The sequence below is a fragment of the Gopherus flavomarginatus genome, chromosome 1, assembly GCF_025201925.1.
Source record: "Gopherus flavomarginatus isolate rGopFla2 chromosome 1, rGopFla2.mat.asm, whole genome shotgun sequence".
NCBI lineage: Eukaryota > Metazoa > Chordata > Testudines > Testudinidae > Gopherus > Gopherus flavomarginatus.
In genome coordinates this window covers 92,766,158-92,786,766 of record NC_066617.1, presented here as the reverse complement: position 1 = coordinate 92,786,766, position 20,609 = coordinate 92,766,158, and the positions used below count along the sequence as shown (strand labels likewise).

At 46.1% G+C, this 20,609-nt stretch overlaps 1 protein-coding gene across 8 annotated transcripts in view; it reads left to right on the top strand.

The window, feature by feature from the left end:
- AGBL3 (AGBL carboxypeptidase 3) overlaps positions 1-20,609 on the top strand; it is a 75,454-nt gene that overhangs the window by 23,042 nt on the left and 31,803 nt on the right. For 7 of the 8 annotated variants that reach the window (XM_050933671.1, XM_050933672.1, XM_050933676.1 and 4 more), the window contains 4 exons: positions 3,253-3,353; positions 3,514-3,635; positions 5,345-5,411; positions 19,035-19,133. In XM_050933671.1, the coding sequence (XP_050789628.1) occupies positions 3,253-3,353; positions 3,514-3,635; positions 5,345-5,411; positions 19,035-19,133 (389 nt within the window). The remainder of the gene's footprint in view (positions 1-3,252; positions 3,354-3,513; positions 3,636-5,344; positions 5,412-19,034; positions 19,134-20,609) is intronic. The other variant, XM_050933674.1, reaches the window with a different exon arrangement.

The window sequence follows — 20,609 nt, the reverse complement described above, 5'->3', positions numbered from 1 at the left end:
GAACAAGCCCCCTGCAAACACCATTTCCCCAAAGTGAGGATTTAGCCCTTGGGAATCTGAAGACACCAGCCTTTGTCCCTCTGCTCCTATCTACATGCTAGTCTACTACCTGATCACCACTACCTCTCCCAATACTTGTTTCCTTACTACTTTGGACATGCTCCCCAACCATCTGGAATCTCCCTCTGCAAGCCTGACCTGCTTCCTCTTTCCCTGCTCCCCTTGACATTCCTTTCCTACTGGTGACCTCTGTTCCGTGAGGTTAACTCCAGTTTCTTTATCTGCTCTAGCTTAATGGCCCCCAGTAGTCACAGAGCCACTTGTAGCTTCTCTGGCTATAATTATGGGGCCAATTGCCAGAGGCCAGCCTTAGACAGCTGCAGCTACTAGCCGCAGGAGAGGTGGTAATTCCAAGAATGAACATGTTTGAACCTTGCAACGGCAGCAGTAGGGACTCTAAATCCTCAGCGCTGGCCCTAGGCAGCTGCAGACTCTGGAGTTAGGCACTTCCCTCCTCTAGGCCATGTCTTCCTGAGTACCTGAGATTCCCAACACCTGCAGCAGAGGCCACCAATTCCCACGCACCCCTCAGCTAGCACACAGTCATGCAGAAAGTGCAGCCTGAATGATTTTGGAGGCTGGAGTGCCAGGAGGTTCCCATCCCTGAGCAGCAGCTCTGCAACAAACTCACATGCCCCCCCTCCGCTATGAAACCAGGACCCTATGAAGACAGTGGAGTTACCCTGTATATAATCAGTTCTATCCAAAGCCTGTTGAAGTGAATGGGAGTCTTTTTATTGTCTTTGATGGGCTGTGTATAGAGGCAAAGAACCCCATTCTACACTCTAGGACAGGGGTCGGCAACCTTTCAGAAGTGGTGTGCTGAGTCTTCATTTATTCATTCTAATTTAAAGTTTCGCGTGCCAATAATACATTTTAACGTTTTTAGAAGGTCTCTTTCTATGTCTATAATATATAATTAAACCATTGTTGTACGTAAAGTAAATAAGGTTTTTAAAATGTTTAAGAAGCTTCATTTAAAATTAAATTAAAATGCAGATCCCCTCGGACCTGTGACCAGGACCCAGGCAGCGTGAGTGCCACTGAAAATGAGCTTGAGTGCCGCTTTCGGCACGCGTGCCATAGGTTGCCTATCCCTGCTCTTGGAGCAAAGTGCATTCTGTGTGGCACTGGTTTACGATTGTAACAGGAAGGTCTCATATGACCTAGTGAATAAGCAACACCTCCTACAGCACCGAACTTTTTCTGAGAGGCTTCCCACCCAATTACTAAATGTAAACCTGCTTTGCTTACAAGGGCTGAAAATATCAGGTAGTATGGTCACAAAAGCAAGGCACTAATGAATTCAGTAAGAATTTTGGATGTGCACAGAACACAGACAGGACTGGTTCCCGCATGGTTACAGCACTGCTCTGAAGTAGAACAATGTTCAACTTGTGTGATTGGAAGATATCTGGATCCATATTGTAAGACTGTCCTACGTAAATGAGGAAAAGTTGAGGGGCCTTTATTATTCTTTTATTCCATTCTTTGTTTCTATGGGGAATTTGCCAGTGCAATATTACTGTCTTCATTTTAAACAAACAAAACGAAAAAAAAAATGGTAATGGCTCTTAAAAATAGCAATTCCAGGCCTAGTTAGCAGTGGGAAGACCCCAGCATTTGTTGCTCAATTTTATCCTACTTTTTCTACAGCAAATTACAGTGGATCAGCATATTTGATTTGGGAGAAATGAAGTAACAGTTGCCCAAATTGAGCTTGAGCACTCCTGAATTTTGAGGGTGTTCAAATCTGGAAGGCAGGTGCTAGATTCCCTTTCTGAATCTTAGATAAATCTGGAAAAGGAAAAGTCAGTTTCTATTTTCATGGCTCAGAAGTGGAAATTCTCCTGTACTGTATCTGAAGCTGCCCAGCTCCTCTAGTAGAGCCCCCTCTCCCTTACTTTTCGTTTTAACTTCTAGTGGGATCCACATACCTCCCTTGCTAGGCTTCAGATAGAGGGGTGCACTGTCCATTTAGTCCACCCAGTTCCTTCTTTGGGGGCTGCCAGGCGAGGTTACACTAGCATCCCTAAGACAGTCTGGGGAAGTCTTCTGAGGGTACTATCTGGGCCAAAGCCTTCTACTCATTGGGCACACTTGTTCCCCATTCACACTGCCACTCCCTTCTAGCAGCCAGCCCTCCATTCACAGCAAGCTGAAGCACATAGAGTCTCTCAGCTTCCCCCCTCCTTTTCCTGTTGATAGTGGCCAAGGGAAATGTAGTATCGTCCCTGCTCCAGGGCAGGCTCTCTAGGCAGGGAGCTGGCCAAGGAACTACATCTCCCAGGGCCCCGGGTGGGGTCTCAGGTCCCATGCTGGATCCAGACTGCTCTGAGGCTCTGTTTCTGCAGAGGGAAGGAAGCGAGTGTTACGGGCCCCCTTCTGAGTTTGGGCCCGGCACTATGGTGCCAGTGGCGCCATGGTAAATCAGGTCCTGATCATGGCTATAAAAGAGGGTGTTTGCTTGCCCAGAGAAAGGAGGAGATCACACACAGACCAAGAGTGCTGACCAAACACATGGCTTTGCCAAGTCCAGAATGTCAAGCTTTGCAATAGGAACTATTCAGTGATTATTATCCCAAAACTTTTGGCCGGCCAGCCTAACATTTTGTGCAGTCTCTAGAATGAACAAGTGTATTCAATTTAATTTGTAGTTACATGACTTTTCTCTCTATTTTCTATTTGGTAGGCTAAATAAACTGTGCTTTATTTAAGGTCATTTTGGTTTTATTGACTGCTAGTGTGGAGAATTACTGTGAGCTACTCCTGAAAGAAGGAAATGAACCTCTGACCTCTGGTGAGAGGTGGAGGGACACTGAGAAGCGCTAACTTCCTTATTTGATCAAAGGCATGGGGACCAACAGATCCATTCCAAGAAGTTTTGCTCATACTCTGACTTCAGTCAGATGGAGCACAGGAAGAACAAGACAATGTCATAATCATGTCATTTGAGCTTTGTATTGAGATGGTAGAAAACTGTTCCAAGATGTCTTGGGAAACCAACAGCCTTCACACGAGTTTTGGGAGGGTGGAGTGTTTTTCTGGGAGCTATATTGTAAGTTTGCGGAGCAGCAACTAGTCTTGAACAAAAGAAATTTTAACTTTCAACCACCATCCTGAAAATATCACTGCAGGGAGTGAGCAGGACAGTTATGTCTTCATTTTTAAGTCTCTCTGTTGATGTTTCAGGTAATAGAGAGGGCACTCACTTCAACACTGAAGACTTAGAGTCAATAGGATACCATTTCTGTGATGCCCTCTTGGATTACTGTGATCCAGACAAGAGTAAGGTAAGAAAAGTCCTTTTTAGAACTACTGGAATAAAAATATTTATGTGATAAAATGTGGCACTCTGTAAAGTAATAATAACAAACACTATATTCGTTTTGATAAGTGCCTTTCAATAAGGCAATGGACTTCATTATTAACTAAGTGTATGATCTTCCCTAGTATTATCTATGTCTGAAAGAGTTAGAGGAAATGGTGAAACAGCAAGCTAAGACCAACTCAGAGAATCTTTATTGTGACTCGGATGCTTCTGTCACAGATGCCATTTTAGACAAAGATTCCAGGTAAATCAAAACTATTGAGAGATATTGAGATATATTCTACCTTGGTGTGCACTCCGGTAAAGAGGACTACACTAGGCATTAGATTAATTACCAAGAACTTAATTTTGAAATTACTGGAAGATAGTTATATATGAATCTCAGGCTGAGTCTTTAATGATCATTTGGCTGCAGATAGAACCTCTTTATCTGCTCAAGCTTGGCCCTGTCCTACAAAAGAAAGCTAGGCTTTCATTAGCTTAGTGTAGGGTTCTAAAGGCATTAGAGAGAGATGAAATTGCACTGACTGTAAATTGATGCAGAACTAGATCAGCTGTGTTATGTAAATTAATACACTATTTTTCAACTGTACACGTTTGCAGAGGAGTTTAGCTGTAGGATAAAGTGTATCATTTGCTTCAGTGTACATGTAGAATCTCAGAGTTACAAACACCAGAATTACGAAATGACCAGTCAACCACACACCTCATTTGGAACCAGAAATCTGCAATCAGGCAGCAGCAGAGACAAGGGGAAAAAAGTAAATATAGTGCAGTATTGTGTTAAATGTAAACTACTAAAATAATAAAGAGAAAACACAATTTTTCTTCTTCATAGTAAAGTTTCAAAGCTGTATTAAGTCAATGTTCAGTTGTAAACTTTTGAAAGAACCACCATAATGTTTTGTTCACAGTTACAAACATTTCAGACTTACGAACGACTTCCATTCCTGAGCTGTTCGTAACTCTGAGGTTCTATTGTATTGCTGTGGAAAGGAGCCAGTCTGAAGTCCTGTACTTCATTTAGCTATAGAATAGGTCCGTCGTAAGCAATAGTAATACATGATTCCTCACGATGACCCAGCAATGTGCTTCTCCCCTGAATGATCCACCACTAGATATCGGGAGGAATTCAATCTCCAAGGCCCAATCAGTCCTTGATCTCACTGCTGAAACTGACAAGTTAATTAATGACAATTGTGCAGGTGATTAATGAAATGTGGACATTGGCCTATTGTGAATAGTTCGGAGATCTCCAAACTCATTTCACAAGGAGTAATATTTTGTAACTTTTTAAAAATCTTGATGCGTCTAATTAATACAGGAAATGAAATATCTCTTGGCCCTTGTCAGTGCATTATTTTCAAAACTGCCTCTTCAAAATACTATCTGCATTATGAATTACTAAGAAGTACATGTCCCAAAGCTGAAGTCTTCACTCCTCTTGGTGAATAATAAGCAAATGAAGAGATGAGGTTTTGTTTTATTTTGTTTAATACAGACAGGCCTATCTTAATGCCTGCAATACATTGGATCTTAGTAGAGAACTAATAGAAGGCTCAGTTATGGAAAACAAGATAAGCTGTTATTAGATGAAATGACATAAAACAGAGTAAAATGCAAAGTAGAATTATGACTGTCTAGAAACTGGAAATGTCATCTGCACACATCAAATTGTACTGAGGAACCATGGTTTGTCAGACAACCCTGTAGTCCCCATGATCAAGGTCCCCACTGTTATATTGCTTAACTCTAGGTCCTGCAGCCTGTACAGTGGGATTGTGTGCTTTAGATGAGAGAAATGTGAAAACCACAATCTATACAGCATTCCCAATAGGGTTACTATTGGGGATGGGGAAGGGCAGGGCACTGCCTTATTATATGAATGAATTCAACAAAATATTTTTTCCAGTCCAAAACTAAGGAAATAAAACAACGTTCAATCCTTCACAGTACCCACGTTTCTGACAGCTCAGATTCCAATGATACAGCAGCACACTGGCTAAAACCAGATACTCAGGTACACTATAAACTTCTTTCAGCTGCTTAGATCTCTTTACTGGGTGTAGCAAGAAAGAAATTGCTCGAGTTGAAAGAACAGTTTTCTGTGCTTAGGTTAAACAGGAGGTGAAAGTACACCAGTACCCTGATATAACACTGTCCTCGGGAGCCAAAAAATCTTACTGCGTTATAGGTGAAACCATGTTATATTGAACTTGCTTTGATCCGCCGGAGCGCACAGCCCTGCCCCCCCCCCCCCCCCGAACGCTGCTTTACCGCGTTATATCTGAATTCATGTTATATTGGGCCATGTTGTATTGGGGTAGCGGTGTATGTAACAAACTAGTTATAATGCTAGTTAATAAATTGAATATGCTTCTGGATTCTCCTCATATTAAGTACAGTTAATAGACTGTGTTGGTCTATCGCAGGGGAGTGCAAACTACAGCGCACAGGCCGGATCCTGCCTGCCCTGGCCCCGCACCGCTCCCAGAAGTGGCCAGCACCACCTCCCTCCAGCCCCTGAAGGAGGTGGGGGCAGAGGGCTCCATGCGCTACTCTCGCCTTCAGGCACCGCCCCCACACCTCCCATTGGCCAGGAACACGGAACCATGGCCAGTGGGAGCTACAGGGGTGATACCCGCAGGAGAAGGCAGCGCACGTGGGAGCTGCCTGCCTCACCCCACCCCCAGGAGCCACTGATGGACATGCTGGCCACTTCTGGGAGCAGCGCAGGGCCAGGGTAGGCAGGGAGCCTGCCTTAGCCCTGCTGCATGCCACTGCCGCCCCAGAGCCGCTTGAGGTAAGCAATGCCTCGCCATAGCCCACACCCCAAATCCCTCCTGCACCCCACACCCCAACCCCCTGCCCTGAGCCCCCTGCCACACCACTCCTGCACCCCAACCCTCTGCCCTGAGCCCCCTCCCACACTCCACATCTCCTCCTGCACCCCAACCTCCTACCCTGAGCCCCCTCCTACACCTTGCACCCCATCCTGCACCCCTACCCCCTGCCCTGAGCCCCTTGTTGCTCCCTGTCTGCACCTCAAGCCCCTGCCCTGAGTCCCCTCCTGCACCGCGCACACCTCCTGCACCCTAATTCCTTGCCCTGAGCCCGTTCCTGCACACCCCCTCCCACAGCCCGCACTCCTTCACACACCCCAACCCCCTTCCCCAGCCCTACATTCATGGCCCTGCATATGATTTCCCTATCCAGATGTGACCCTTGGGCCAAAAAGTTTGCCCACACCTAGTCTATCACATGACAGTGAGCTGTACAGTATTTCCAGGTGCAGTCCAAATCTATAATGCAGAACAGTAAACAAAATTAGGGTTTTCATATAATGTTCTGTAATTGTCATAATCTTCTGTACTAAGTTCTTCAGAATTTTGTTTTCCATTTCAAAAGAAAAACAGTTTCTAGCTTTTCTGGTTACAAAGAAATATTTTTGCAGTTTAAAAGAATAAGCAGTTCTAGGATCGTATTATGCATCATTGGAATGCATTGGAGACAACTTTTTATTACAGAAGGTGGAGGAAGCGACTAGGGGAGAGGCAATTCTAGATTTGATTCTGACAAACAGGGAGGAACTAGTTGAGAAGTTGAAGGTGAAAGGCAGTTTATATGAAAGTGATCATGAAATGATACGAGTTCTTGAGTCTAAGAAATGGTAGGTGGGAAGACAGCAGAATAAAGACAATGGACTTCAAGAAGGCAGACATTAGCAAACTCGGAATTGGTAGTTAAGATCCTGTGGGAAGCAAGGCAAAGAGGGAAAAAAGAGTTCAGGAGAGTTGGCAGTTTTTAGAGAGACATTATTAAAGGCACAAAACTGTCTCAAAGCATAGGAAAGATAGGAAGTATGGTAAGTGACCATCCTGGCTTAAACAGAAGATCTTCGATGATCTGAAACTCAAAAAAGAATCCTACAAAAGCGGAAACTAGGTCAAAAAACAACACAGGCATGAGGGGAAAAATTTAAAAGGCCAAGGCAAAAAATGAAATTAAACTAGCTAGGAACATAATGGATAACAAGAATATCACAGAGAGTACACTTATGAAGTTTGCAGTTGATACCAAGCTGGGAGGGGTTGCAAGTGCTTTGGAGGACAGAATGAGAATTCAAAATGATCTTGACAGACGAGAAATGGTCTGAAATAAATAGCATGAAATTTAGTAAGGACACATGCAAATTACTACACTTAGGAAGGAATAATCAATTGTGCATTACAAAATGGGAAATAACTGCCTATGAAGGAATACTGCAGAAAAGGATCTGGGGGTTCTTTGAGTGCTTGCTTATGTCCATTCCAGTGTAGGTGTGTGCTCTCCCCAAGCACTGCCACCGGAAAGTTTTCCCTCAGTGGTATCCATTGGGTTGCCTCTGGTACCTGCTTAGGTCACGCCCTCATAGCACCGATATACAGGACCACGCTGCCCCTTCAGTTCCTTTTTACCACCTATAATGGTCGCTGGAACTTCTGCTCGTTCTTGCATTTTTCCCGCAAGTACCTTCTCTCATTGAACTTGTTTTGTACAATGTAAATAGTTACCTTTTTAAAGTTGAGTTTTAGTTAATTAGCTAGTTAGTAGTATAGTCAGCAGCAAAGCTTGCTTAGTGGGGCTAGCCCTTTCCCAGCACTCAGTCCCTGGAGTTCAAACCATGGGTGTCGTGCCATAAACCGATGCCGGTTAGTGACCCACACGCTAGGTGCCTTAAGAGCCTGGGGCAGGCCCATGTTCACTAGTGTTGCAGGATCTGCAGGGGCTTCAAACCCAGAATAAAAAAGGATAGGGACACCAGTCTTAAGTTCCTCCTCATGAAGGTAGTGCTCTGTCCCCCTTTGGAGCCAAGTCATGTGGACTCGGAACTGAGCACTTCGACTTCTGTGAAAAGCACCCTGGCATCTCTGAGGGAGGCACAGCGCCATTCTGCCTCCCCAGCACTGAGGAAGGACTCCGCACCTACGGCCCAGGGCTCCCAGCACCGACATGCATCCCCGGCGCCGAGGAAGTCAACTCTAGGACGGGACTCTTGGCACCGCTCTCCATCACCAGTACTGACAAAGAAGCAGAGAAACACTGACTGGGGGCATTCTCCAACTCCAAGGTCTATGGGCCATAGAGACACCAATACAGTACAACCTATGTTGGGCCATTCAGAGACACCAGTGGGGCATGCAGTTCTGTTGACTCCAGCCCTGGGAAGGGCACTGTTGATCCAGTACCATTGGGCTCTCCCAGTGTTCAATAGCCCTAATACTACCATCTTCATGGGAGATGTTTGAGGCAGTGAGGGTCTAACTATCCCTCCCAGTGCCGCCATCACCAGCCATTCGAGAACTGACAGTGGTAGCACTGGAAACAAGGACCAATGCGACACCGAGGCAGGTGCTGTCGAAGGGCGAGGCAGACATGTTGGCGCAATACAAATCTCCTCCCTCCCAGCACCATTCTCCAGTACTGGTCGGCAGTGTTCCCTCTAATTTTCCCCACACATGAGTGGAATTAATTTTGTTATGTGCACCAATATCGAGGTGATGTGTGACAAATCACCTAGATGTTGGTGCACATAACAAAATTCACATGGTGAGGGTGGGGCTGAGGGGCTTGAAGTGTGGAAGGGGGCTTAGGGCCGGGGCAGAGGGTTGGATGCAGGATTGTGAGGGCTCTGGCTGGGGGTCAGGCTCTGGGGTGGGGCTGAGGATGAGGAGCTCAGAGATGGGGTGCAGGGGTGGGAGGGCTCCAGCTGGGGGTGTGGGCTCTGGGGTGGGGCCAGGGATGAGGGGCTTGGGGTGCAGGCTGCCCCAGGGAGAGAGGACTCCTCCAAGATCTCTCTCCCCACAGCAGCACCTGGACTAGGGGGAAGAGGCACATCTCCATGCCATGGCAGCTCTGGGGCTGGGGCTGTAGGATAGGTGCCCCTTCCCCAGTCCCAGCAGGCTCAGGCTGGGACTGGGTTTGGGTTTGGGCTGGGGGAGGGGCGTCCCGGCCACGCCTAGGTCCAGGTCGTGCTGCCCTGGCTGTGCCTGGGGCCAGGCCAGGCTGCTGTGGCTGTGCCTTGGGCCGCGCTGCCCAGGCTTCATCTGGGGCTGGGCCACGCCATGCCTAGGGCTGGGTCAAGCTGGGCCGCTTCAGCTGCACCTAGGTCCAGACTGGGCTGCGCCACCCTGGCCACAGCAGCATTGGGAGCCTGCACGGCACTAAATAGGCTGCTGCGTGGCCACGCTGTTTACAGGAAATTTAGCCAGTTGGTACCACTCTGTCCTGGTCGCCAAGAAGTGACTCCCCAGACTCTAATTCTGAAGTGGAGTCCTACGCCTCATGCAGGAGAAGACACCACTCCAATTGGTGATACCCTACAGCTGACATGACCCAGGGCATGCTGCCAATGGCCTGGCCACCAGCACAGTGGCAAATGCCACTGCAGTGGCCATTCTGGAATCCCTGGACTTTCCATCCACTCCATGGCCCCCAATCCAGTCTTACTCCATCATATTGAAGTCAAGAGCTCCCCCACCATCCTCTTCAGAACAAGGATTGGTCCCCGGTGCTGAGCCTGGTAACAGCCTACAGGACCCACCTCCATGGGTCCCATCCAGGGCAGAGGGAGAAGAACACAGACCTGTGCCTGTACAGGCTTCTACTTCCTCCTCTCCCGAAGAGGCGGTGTCAGGAACAACTATCACGTCCTCTCAGGACAATTACAGGGTGCACCAGGAGCTCCTGAGGAGGGTAGCCCAGAACCTAGATGTCCAGGTGGAGGAGATCTCTGAATCCTCCCATGCCCAAGTGGATATTTTAGCAACCTGAGGTTGTAATAACCTTAGTCCCAGATTTGGACCTTAGCGTCCAAAATATGGGGGTTAGCATGAAAACCTCCAAGCTTAGTTACCAGCTTGGACCTGGTACCTGCTGCCACCACCCAAAAAATTAGAGTGTTTTGGGGCACTCTGGTCCCTCTGAAAAACCTTCCCTGGGGACCCCAAGACCCAAATCCCTTGAGTCTCACAACAAAGGGAAATAATCCTTTTTCCCTTCCCCCATCCAGGTGCTCCTGGAGAGATACACAGACACAAGCTCTGTGAATCCAAACAGAGTGAATCTCCCTCTCTGTTCCCAATCCTGGAAACAAAAAGTACTTTCCTATTCCCCCAGAGGGAATGCAAAGTCAGGCTAGCAATCCAACACACAAATCTCCCCTTGATTTCTTCCTCCCACCAATTCCCTGGTGAGTACAGACTCAATTTCCCTGAAGTAAAGAAAAACTCCAACAGGTCTTAAAAGAAAGCTTTATATAAAAAGAAAGAAAAATAAGTACAAATGTTCTCTCTGTATTAAGATGATACAACACAGGGTCAATTGCTTAAAAGAATATTGAATAAACAGCCTTATTCAAAAAGAATACAAATCAAAGCACTCCAGCACTTATATTCATGCAAATACCAAAGAAAAGAAACCATATAACTTACTATCTGATCTCTTTGTCCTTACACTTGGAAACAGAAGACTAGAAAATAGAAACTACTTCTCCAAAGCTCAGAGAAAGCAGGCAGCCAGAAAACAAAGACCTTAGACACTCAATTCCCTCCACCCAAAGTTGAAAAAATCCGGTTTCCTGATTGGTCCTCTGGTCAGGTGCTTCAGGTGAAAGAGACATTAACCCTTAGCTATCTGTTTATGACAGAGGTATCCATGCCATTGAATGATGATGCCATCCTGGAGCCTATAAAAGCTCTATGGCAGACTCCTGCATCCCTCCAACCTACTGCAAAGACAATGGAAAAGAAGTACTTTATCCCTCCCAAAAGGTATGGATTTTTGTATACACATCTCCCACTGGGCTTGCTGGTTGTTTCAGCAGCAAACAAAAGGAAGAGACAAGGTCAACAGGGGCTGACTCCCAAGGCTAAAGGTACCAAAAATCTGTTGTCCTATGAAGTTCAGCAGACAATTCTGGACCTTCCATTTGAAGGCAAATAGCTTTTCTTGGAGCAGACAGACTCGAAGCTGCATAGCTTAAAGGACTTTAGAGCCACCCTTAAATCCTTGGGGCTGCATACACCAGCCCCACCAGGAAGCATTACAAGCCCCAGGGCCCAACCAATGGCCTGTTTCTATCCACCACAGCAGAGACAGGAGTAAAGCAGGAGAAGGAACAGAGACTGCAAGAGGAGGCCTCCATCCCAATCCTCATCTGCCCCTGTGCCTGCCTCCCCCCTACTCCCCGGAGACACTCGGGAAGGTCTAAGCAGGCCTTTTGACGGGACGACTTACCAGGACGTGGTATGGATTCAATTTCTCTGGAGTTTGTGGACTGTTTATTCCACCTCTATCGTGTGTGGGCACTCATTACCTCAGATCGCTGGGAACTATGCATGATAGAAGTGGAATATAACCTTCTATTCAGTTATTCCCCTTCTTTCTACCCTCCCTCCCCATCTCTTTTCAGGGATCCTTCTCATGAGAAAGTTCTAACCCAGAAGGTGCAGTCGCTCCTAAGGGCAGGAGCAGTGGAAGCGGTTCTGCCAGAATTAAGAGGCCAGGGGTTCTGCTCCCGTTACTTCCTAATCCCAAAGGCCAACGGCAACTTCAGACTGATCTTGGATATCTGAAACCTCAACAGATTCATGAAGAAACTAAAGTTCCACATAGCCTCCTTGGCCTGCATTATCCCTTCTCTGGATCCAAGGGGTTGGTTTGTTGCCCTTAACTTGAAGGATGCTTATTTCCATATTGCTATCTTTTGGGGACATAGAAGGTTCCTACGGTTCATTGTAAACCACAGGCACTACCAATTTACACTACTCCCATTTGACCTGCCAGCAACTCCTCGTGTGTTCATGAAGTGCATGGCAGTCACATCCTTTCTCAGGAGACAAGGGGTTCAGGTCTACTACTACCTAGACGACTGGCTGATCAGAGGTCGATCCAAGGCCCAGGTGGAGGCAAATGTAAAGCTAATACAGTCAACTTTCCAGGACCTGGGGCTGTTGATAAACATGCAGAAATCCATCCTTTTCCCAATTCAAAGGATAGAATTAATCAGGGCGGTCCTTGACTTGGCCTAGGCCAGAGCCTTTCTCCCGGAAAACCAATTCAGAGCTCTATGGGCACTCATAGAGCGCCTGAGGAGTCACCCCATCACCACAGCAAGAAACTTAAAGCTTTTGGGGCATATGGCGTCATGCACCTATGTGGTGCAGCACACAAGACTGTAACTCAGACCTCTCCAATCTTGGCCAACATCAGTTTATATACCAGGTCGACACTGTCTGGACAAGGTGATCTCACTTCCCCCGTCAGTGATTTCTACTCTGCTTTGGTGGCTGGACACAGGGACAGTATGCGCAAGAGTCCCATTCTTGAGATCCCAACCCTCAATGTCTTTCATCACAGATGCACCAGGGGACCCTCAGAACTCAAGGCCTCTGGTCCCTGGAGAAGCTCTTGTTACACATCAATGTGAGGAAACTGAGGGCTGTATGCCTAGCATGCCAACTGTTCCAACCCCACCTGGAGGGCAACTGTGTGTCAGTCCTCACAGACAACACAACTGCAGTGTTTTACATAAACAAGCAGGGTAAAATGCTGTCCTTTCCCCTATGCTAGGAGACATTTCACCTATGGGAATTCTGTATAGCCCATTTGACCATTTGATCCACCTCAAAGCCTCCTACCTCCCAGGATCACAGAATGAGTTAGTGGATGACCTCAACAAAACCTTTTCCAACATCACAAGTGGTCCATTTGCCGCCCGGACGTGAACATGTTTTTCAGAGGTGGGGAACTCCCCAGGTAAACCTGTTCATCATTAAGTACAACAGAAAGTGTCTTCAGTTCTGCTCCTTCCTAGGCCACAGCTCAGGGTCGCTCACAGAAGCCTTTCTCCTCCCTTGGATGAACCAACTCTTCTGTGTGTTCCCTCTCATCCCTCTCATACACAGGATCCTGCTGAAGGTCAGAAGGGACAGGACACATCTTATCCTGATAGCCCCATCCTGGCTGTGTCAGCACTGGTTCACCACCCTCCTAGATCTCTAAGTGGACACACTAATCAGCCTGCCCCTGTTTCTGGACTTGATCTCTCAGAATCACAGCCATCTACATCATGGCGTGGCATGGAAGCTCCATGGCTGAACCCAGCAGAACTGGCTTGCTCCATGCCCATTCGCAAGGTGCTTTTACGGAACAGAAAGCCATCTACTAGAGCCACTTATCTGACAAAATGGAATAAATTCTCAATTTGGTCAGCAGAAAAGGGTGTTTCACCTGCCAAGTCATCACTGCCCTTCATTTTAGAGTACCTTCTCAGTTTAAAGCAGCAAGGCCTAACGGTGTCATCCATAAGTGTCCATCTAGCTGCAATCTGAGCCTTTCACCCACAGGTGAATGGCTGGCCAGTCTTCTCAAACTCAGTCTGTGGCCAATTCCTTAAGGGGCTGGAATGGCTGTACCCCCAGGTATACCAGCCAGCAGCACCCTGGGACCTCAATTTGGTGCCAGCAAGGCTAACAGGACCCCCGTTCAAACCACTAATGACATGCTTTCTGCTCTACCTGTCTTGGAAGGTGTCCTTCCTAATCACCATTACTTCTGCCAGAAGGGGCTCAGAGTTCCAAACTCTTACATCTGAGCCACTGTACACGGTCTTCTTCAAGGACAAAGTACAGCTGCGGCCACACCCATCCTTCTTGCTAAACGTGGTCTCACAATTCTATAGTAACTAAGATAGCTTTCTACCTGTCTTCTATTCTAAGCCATGCACTAACAGGGAGGAACAGAGACTCCACTCATTGGATGTTAGGCATGCACTAGCCTTTTATATAGAAAGGACTAAACCCTTTCGGAAGTCCAGCTGTTCAGAGCCATTGCAGACAGAATGAAAGGCCGTCCAGTCTCGGCCCAGAGAATCTCATCATGGATCATTTCCTGTATCCACACATGCTACAAGCTAGTGAAGGTCCTAGCTCCTCCGTTGACAGTCCATTCTATAACAGCTCAAGCATTGGGGACAGTGTTTATGGCGGAAGTTCAAATTCAGGACATCTATAGAGCAGCAACGTGGTCATAAGTCCACACTTTCACATCACACTACACTATCACCCAGCAAGCTAGAGATAATGTGGATTTCGGCCAAGCAGTTCTACAGTCAGCATGCCAATGAACTCTGAACCTTCCATCTGCACAGATGTTTGGGAGTCACCTACATTGGAATGAACATGAGCGAGCACTCAAAGAATAAAAAATGGTTACTAATCTTCCATAACTTGTTCTTCGAGATGTGTTTCTCATGTCTATTCCAACCCCATCTCCTGCCTTCCCCTCTGTCGGAGTTAGCCCACAAGAAGGAACTGAATGGGTGGCAGGGCCCTATATACTGGTCCTATGAAGGTGCGACTTAAGGGGACGCCAGAGCCAACACAACAGATACCATTGAGGCAAAACTTTCCAGTGGCGGTGCTCGGGGCAAGCACATATCTACATTTGAATGGACATGAGTGACACATCTTGAAGAACAACAGTTATGGAAGGTTAGTAACCACTCTGAAACCATTTTTTTATAGTGAATCACGAACTAAATGTGAGTCAATGTAATACTGTTGCAAAAAAAAGCTAACATCATTCTGGGATGTATTAGTGGGAGCATTGTAAGAAATACATGAGAAGTAATTCTTCCACTCACTCCACTCAGCACAGATAAGGAGTACTGGAGCTCTGTGCCCAGTTCTGGGCACCACCCTTTGGGAAAGATATGGACAGATTGGAGAACGTCCAGAGAAGAGCAACAAAATGATTAAAGATCTAGAAAACATGACCTACAAGGAAAGATTGAAAAAAAATTGGGTTTGTTTAGTCTGGAGAAGAGAAGATTGAGAATGGATGTGAAAATAGTCTTCAAGTACACAAAAGGTTGTTATAAAGACAAGGGTAATAAATTGTTCAGCTTAAGCACTGAGGACAGCACAAGAAGCAATAGGCTTAAATTGCAGCAAGGAAGATTTATGTGAGACTTTAGGAAAAGCTTTCTAACCGTAAGGATAGTTAAGCACTGAAACAAATTACCTCAAGAGGCTGTAGACTCTGTGTCATTGTCTCAGAACAGGTTAGACAAACACCTGTCAGGGATGGTCTTGATAGTACTTAGTTCTGCCTCAGTGCAGGGAACTGGACTAAATGACTATCAAGGTTCCTTCCAGTCCTACATTTCTATGATTCTATGCTACCAGCATTCAGCATGAGAATTCAAGGTGCCTACATACGTGCTGATGTGTCAGTCATCATTCCCTAATGCTAAGTGCTCATGTCTCACAATGTTCAGATGATGCACTTCCCTCCAAAACAAATGTACCAGTTATGACTCTAGCACTAAGTGATGTTAACACAGCGGTGTTCCTACCCTCAATGGTAGCTATTTTGGAGGGCAGCATTTGCAATTATAGTGCCAATTCAACAAAGCACTTTGCATTGAAGGCAATGGAACTTAAGTACATATTCAACTGAATTGCTTTGCTGAGTAGAGATGGATTTAAGTACATACCTAACCATTCTTTTGAACCGGGGTTTATGCCCTTGGCATGAAGAATTAGTGTTCAGTACGTCAGATGTTCAGTCCCATCCTACTGGGCAAAACTGTTTTTTACCTTTAAGTCTTTTGTGGGGGAGTTATTTTCTTTATTAGTAATTTTCAGTTAACACTAATAGTTTCTGTCATGAACATACAGCTAAGGGCAGCATAAAATCCCTCCTTTACCTGTAAAGAGTTAAGAAGTTCAAATAACCTGGCTGACACCTGACCAAAAGTACCGATAAGGGGAGAAGATACTTTCAAGTCTGTGAGGGGAAGATTTTTGCTTTGTCTCTCTCTGTGTGTTCTCTTCGGGATAGTGAGGAATCAGGGCAGGAAAAACATATCTCCCAAAGCCATACCTAAACTAAGCATCTGAAATTACAAATTGTAAGTAATAGGAAGAAAATATGTTAGATTATCTTTTGTTTTAGCTTGTGAAGTGTCCCTATGCTTAGAGGGAGGTTTATTCCTGTTTTTTTTCTTTTTTGTCACTTTAAAGTTTTGCCTAGAGGGGAATCCTCTGTGTTTTGAATCTTATTACCCTGTAAAATTACTTTCCATTCCGATTTTACATAGGTGCTTCTTTTACTTTTTTCTTTATAATAAAGTTCTGTTTTTTTAAGAATCCAATTGGTTTTTAGTGTCCTAAAAACCCAAGGATCTGGTCTGTGTTCACCTTGTTAACCTATTTGGTTGGTATATTATTCTCAAGCCTCCCCAGGAAGGGGGGTGAAGAGGTTTGGGGGAATATTTTAGGGAAAAGGAACTCTAAGTGGTCCTTTTCCTGAATCTTTGTCTAACTCACTTGGTGGTGGCAGCAGTACCCATCCAAGGAGAAGGAAAAGATTTGTGCCTTGAGGAAGTTTTTAACTTAAGCTGGTAGAAATAAGCTGAGGGGGTCTTTCATGCGGGTCCCCACATCTGTACCCCAGAGTTCAGAATAGGGAGGGAACCCTGACAGTTTCCATTTATTATAGCTTTCTGTTTTAACATAATACATATAGTAAAAGGAAAGCTATAAAACTGAAACCTATATACCAAAAGTGGCCTGCCCCTAAAATCCTTTAAAAACAAATGCACATAGGCTTTCTGGATGACTGGGCTGATTGATTCTATGATTTCATTTGGATGACTCTAACTTTTGGGTCGTTTTGATGATGTTTGGTTAAAACTAAAGCTTTTCCACCCCTCTTTGCTCCATGCAAAAGAAACCAAGCTATATATGATGTGTACTATAAATTACACCGTTAGTGCTGTGTAATTACCATGACTATTTTAGCTCTGATTTAATCAGATTTATTTCTTCAGATTTATTTCTTATCAGAGGTTGATCCACCACGTCTTCTATGTGGGAGTTTATTTGGCATTTCTGTCCCCTACAGGCCTCCTCAAAGAATTACCATCTTTAACCTCAGTCTAAGAGTTATCCACTTATGAATTATAAATCCAGATGTCCAAATATTTAGGTCAAAATTTTCCAGTTGTGAATGTGAAGAATTAGTATTTACCTGTTAAAACCAGCTGACTAAAATTTTAAAACAGATTCTAGACTTACCAGCAAATACTGATTTATACAAAAATAAACTGGATTTTTCCTGACACTTTCAAATTCTGCATTCCCTCTGCCCCATCTCCAACCATCAGATTAGCATTGTGCATATTTATCGTAATGAGTAACCCAAGACCGGTGGGCTGTGGGGAGTAGCCAGCTGAATGCAGTGTGAACAATCTTCCCCAAAACCTGAGCTTTTTTACCAAAAATCCCTCCCCTAAATTAAAAAAGAAAAAACCATATAAAGCTCAAACTCGGTTATATGATCCCATGATAGCAAAGTAGAATGATGTATCTTTATATATTCCTCTCCTTGATTCCACCAGAAAAGACCATGGTTCTAATCAGGGAGGGCTGACTTTGATTCCATCAGCACTACTCCTGTGCTGACTATAAAAGCCACTCAGTATTTTTGTGGTCCTGTTGTAACCTGAGTTAACTGATTCAGGTGATTTGGCAGTTCGATAACACCTTTACAAGTGTTAATATAGACCAGGGGGGCAAACTATGGGTCACGGACCAGATCCGGCCCATCAAGGCTTAGAATCCAGCCCGCAGGATTGCAACCCCCATGGTGCCATAGGGCTAAGGCAGGATCCCTGCCTGTCCTGGCCCCACACAGCTCATGGAAACTGCTGGCACCACGTCCCTGCGGCCCCTGGGGGTGGGGGGGGCAGAGGGCTTCACCCACTGGCCTTGCCTGTAGGCACCCACCCCCGCAGCTCCCGTTGGCCAGGAACAGGGAACTGCGGCCAATTGGAGCTTCGGGAAGGTAGCCACAGGCGAGGGCAACGCACAGAGCCCTCTGCACTCCCTTCCCCAGGGACCACAGGGACATGGTGCTGGCCGCTTCCAGGAGCGGTGCAGAGCCAGGGCAGGCAGGGAGCCTGGCTTAGCCCCGCTGCCCACTGCTGCCACCGCGGAGCTGCTCCAGGTAAGCAGTACCGGGCTGGAGCCCGCACCCCAAACCCCTCCTGCAACCCTTCTGCACCCTGATCCCCTGCCCTGAGCCCCCTGATCCCCTGCCCTGAGCCCCCTGCCGCACCCCGCACTCCTCCTGTGCCCCAATCCCTTCCCCTGAGTCCCTTCTTGCACACCACACCCCCTCCCACACTTTGCACTCCCTCCTGCACCCCAACCCCCTGCCCCAGCCCTACATTCATGGCTTTAAGTGCAATTTCCCCACCCAGATGTGGCCCACAGGCCAAAAAGTTTGACCATCTCTAATATAGATGCACCGCAAAAGTTTGTTCCAGGACACACACATTTGTGGTTTACCCGAGGGCTCAGGATGCAAAGCACTACAGTATGACCTTGGTTATCCAAATGTCATGGGGGACACTAAATCATTTTGGATAACTGATTTCAGGCAATAGAGGAAATTTGCAATGAAAATAATAGAAGTTGGGGGGACATGACTCTGCTTTTATCCAGACCCCAGTTACCCAAGACAGTGGAACTTCATAGAAGTGTAAGGTGCTGTTGTTTCTCATCCATATAAATTGTGGTTTGTTTGCTAGGTAAATTCCAAGAAGAAGTGCCTGAAAACAAAGAAAGAGAGGAATTCCTATCTAGAATCACTGGAAGAGAACCATACAAAACATACACAAGAGCAAATGGTAGGGCATGATTATTTCAGGGGTTAAATACGTGCTAGACAGTGAATTGCAGTAGCATTTATCCATCAGACAGAATTAGGAGGATCACTAGAACCTTAAAATTTTGCACTAATGACTGCATTGTGAATTACTGCTTTGCAAATTAGCCAGTAAGCAAGCAACCAATAAAGTAAGGATGTTGCAATACAGGTCCTGCAAGATACAGAGTATCCCCTGTGAAAGACTAAAGTCAATGGGTGTTGAGGATGCTCATCACTTCACAGAATCAGGCCTTTATTTAGTGAATTTCAGTTCTAATGACGTCCGACCTCACCTCACATTCTGCTAACACATGTAGTGTTGTACATAGTGTAAAAATAATGAAATCCTAGTCATATGAACTTTCACCATGCCATTTGCTATGAAATCTTTGCTGAGATGTGGAAAGAAACTAATCATGTGTTGTGCACATTGTACATTGTGTGGATTATCATTTCTACTTGATAGTAGCAAGAAACAGTAAACTGTTGTGTAAGCTGTTACCTGAGGAAGATTAATAACTTTTGCCAGATCTGTCTGAAAGCATAGTAAATCACCATTTTTGGGAAAAAAAACATTTGAGCATTTGCTAATGCAGTATGGTGTGCAATACTCTTCCTCCTCTGAGGATCTGGGTTCATTTACTAATTTAAGTGACTAGATCAGTGATCTTATCAACATCCCCTCTTGTGCCCTTGAAGAAATGGCCACAGAATTTTGTTTCATTTGTTAAAGCTGTCAGAAGAGGGTTAGGACTTGAATTGCCAGGGATATCCTGGGTCACTATTTAAGTACATTGTCCAACTCCCCTGGGGGGAAGTTTGCATACAGTCCTTGCCCACACTTTGCCTGACCAAGTCTAGAAAACTAAAATAGCTCACAAATTTTACAGAAAAAATAGTAATAAGTTAACAGCTTTCTCCATGATATGCCTTTTTGAGGTGTATGTATATGGTAGTGTTGGGGGTTTTATTAACGGTTTAGATCAGAGAGGTCCCCAATCTATTGGGCACTCTCCCCTAAAGGGGCATGGAGGAATATTCGGAGGTGGGTACAGCTGGGCCCTGGGGGTGGGGAGGGAGCACCACCCAGCTCCACTCCTGGCTCGCGACCCAGCTGCCAGCCCCATGCCCAGAGCTCCAGCTGCCAGCTGTGGCTGCCAGCCCTAGGCCCTGTTGGCTGGCCTCGGCCCCTTGCCTTTGCTCTGCTCCCGCCCCCATCCCCAGCTATGACCCCAGTCTCGGCCTCCTTACTCCTGTCTGTGTCCTCTCCTCCCAGAGCTGTGGCCCCGCTCCTGACCCTGGCTCCAGGGGTGTGGGGCCACAGACAGGGTTAAAGGGGGATGTGAGGTAAAAAGTTTGGAGAACACTGGTTTAAATAGATTGATAAGCAGATGCCTCACAATCTGGGTTGTGCTCTGTGCTACATATACATAGTTCCCTCTACCGGAACCCCTAT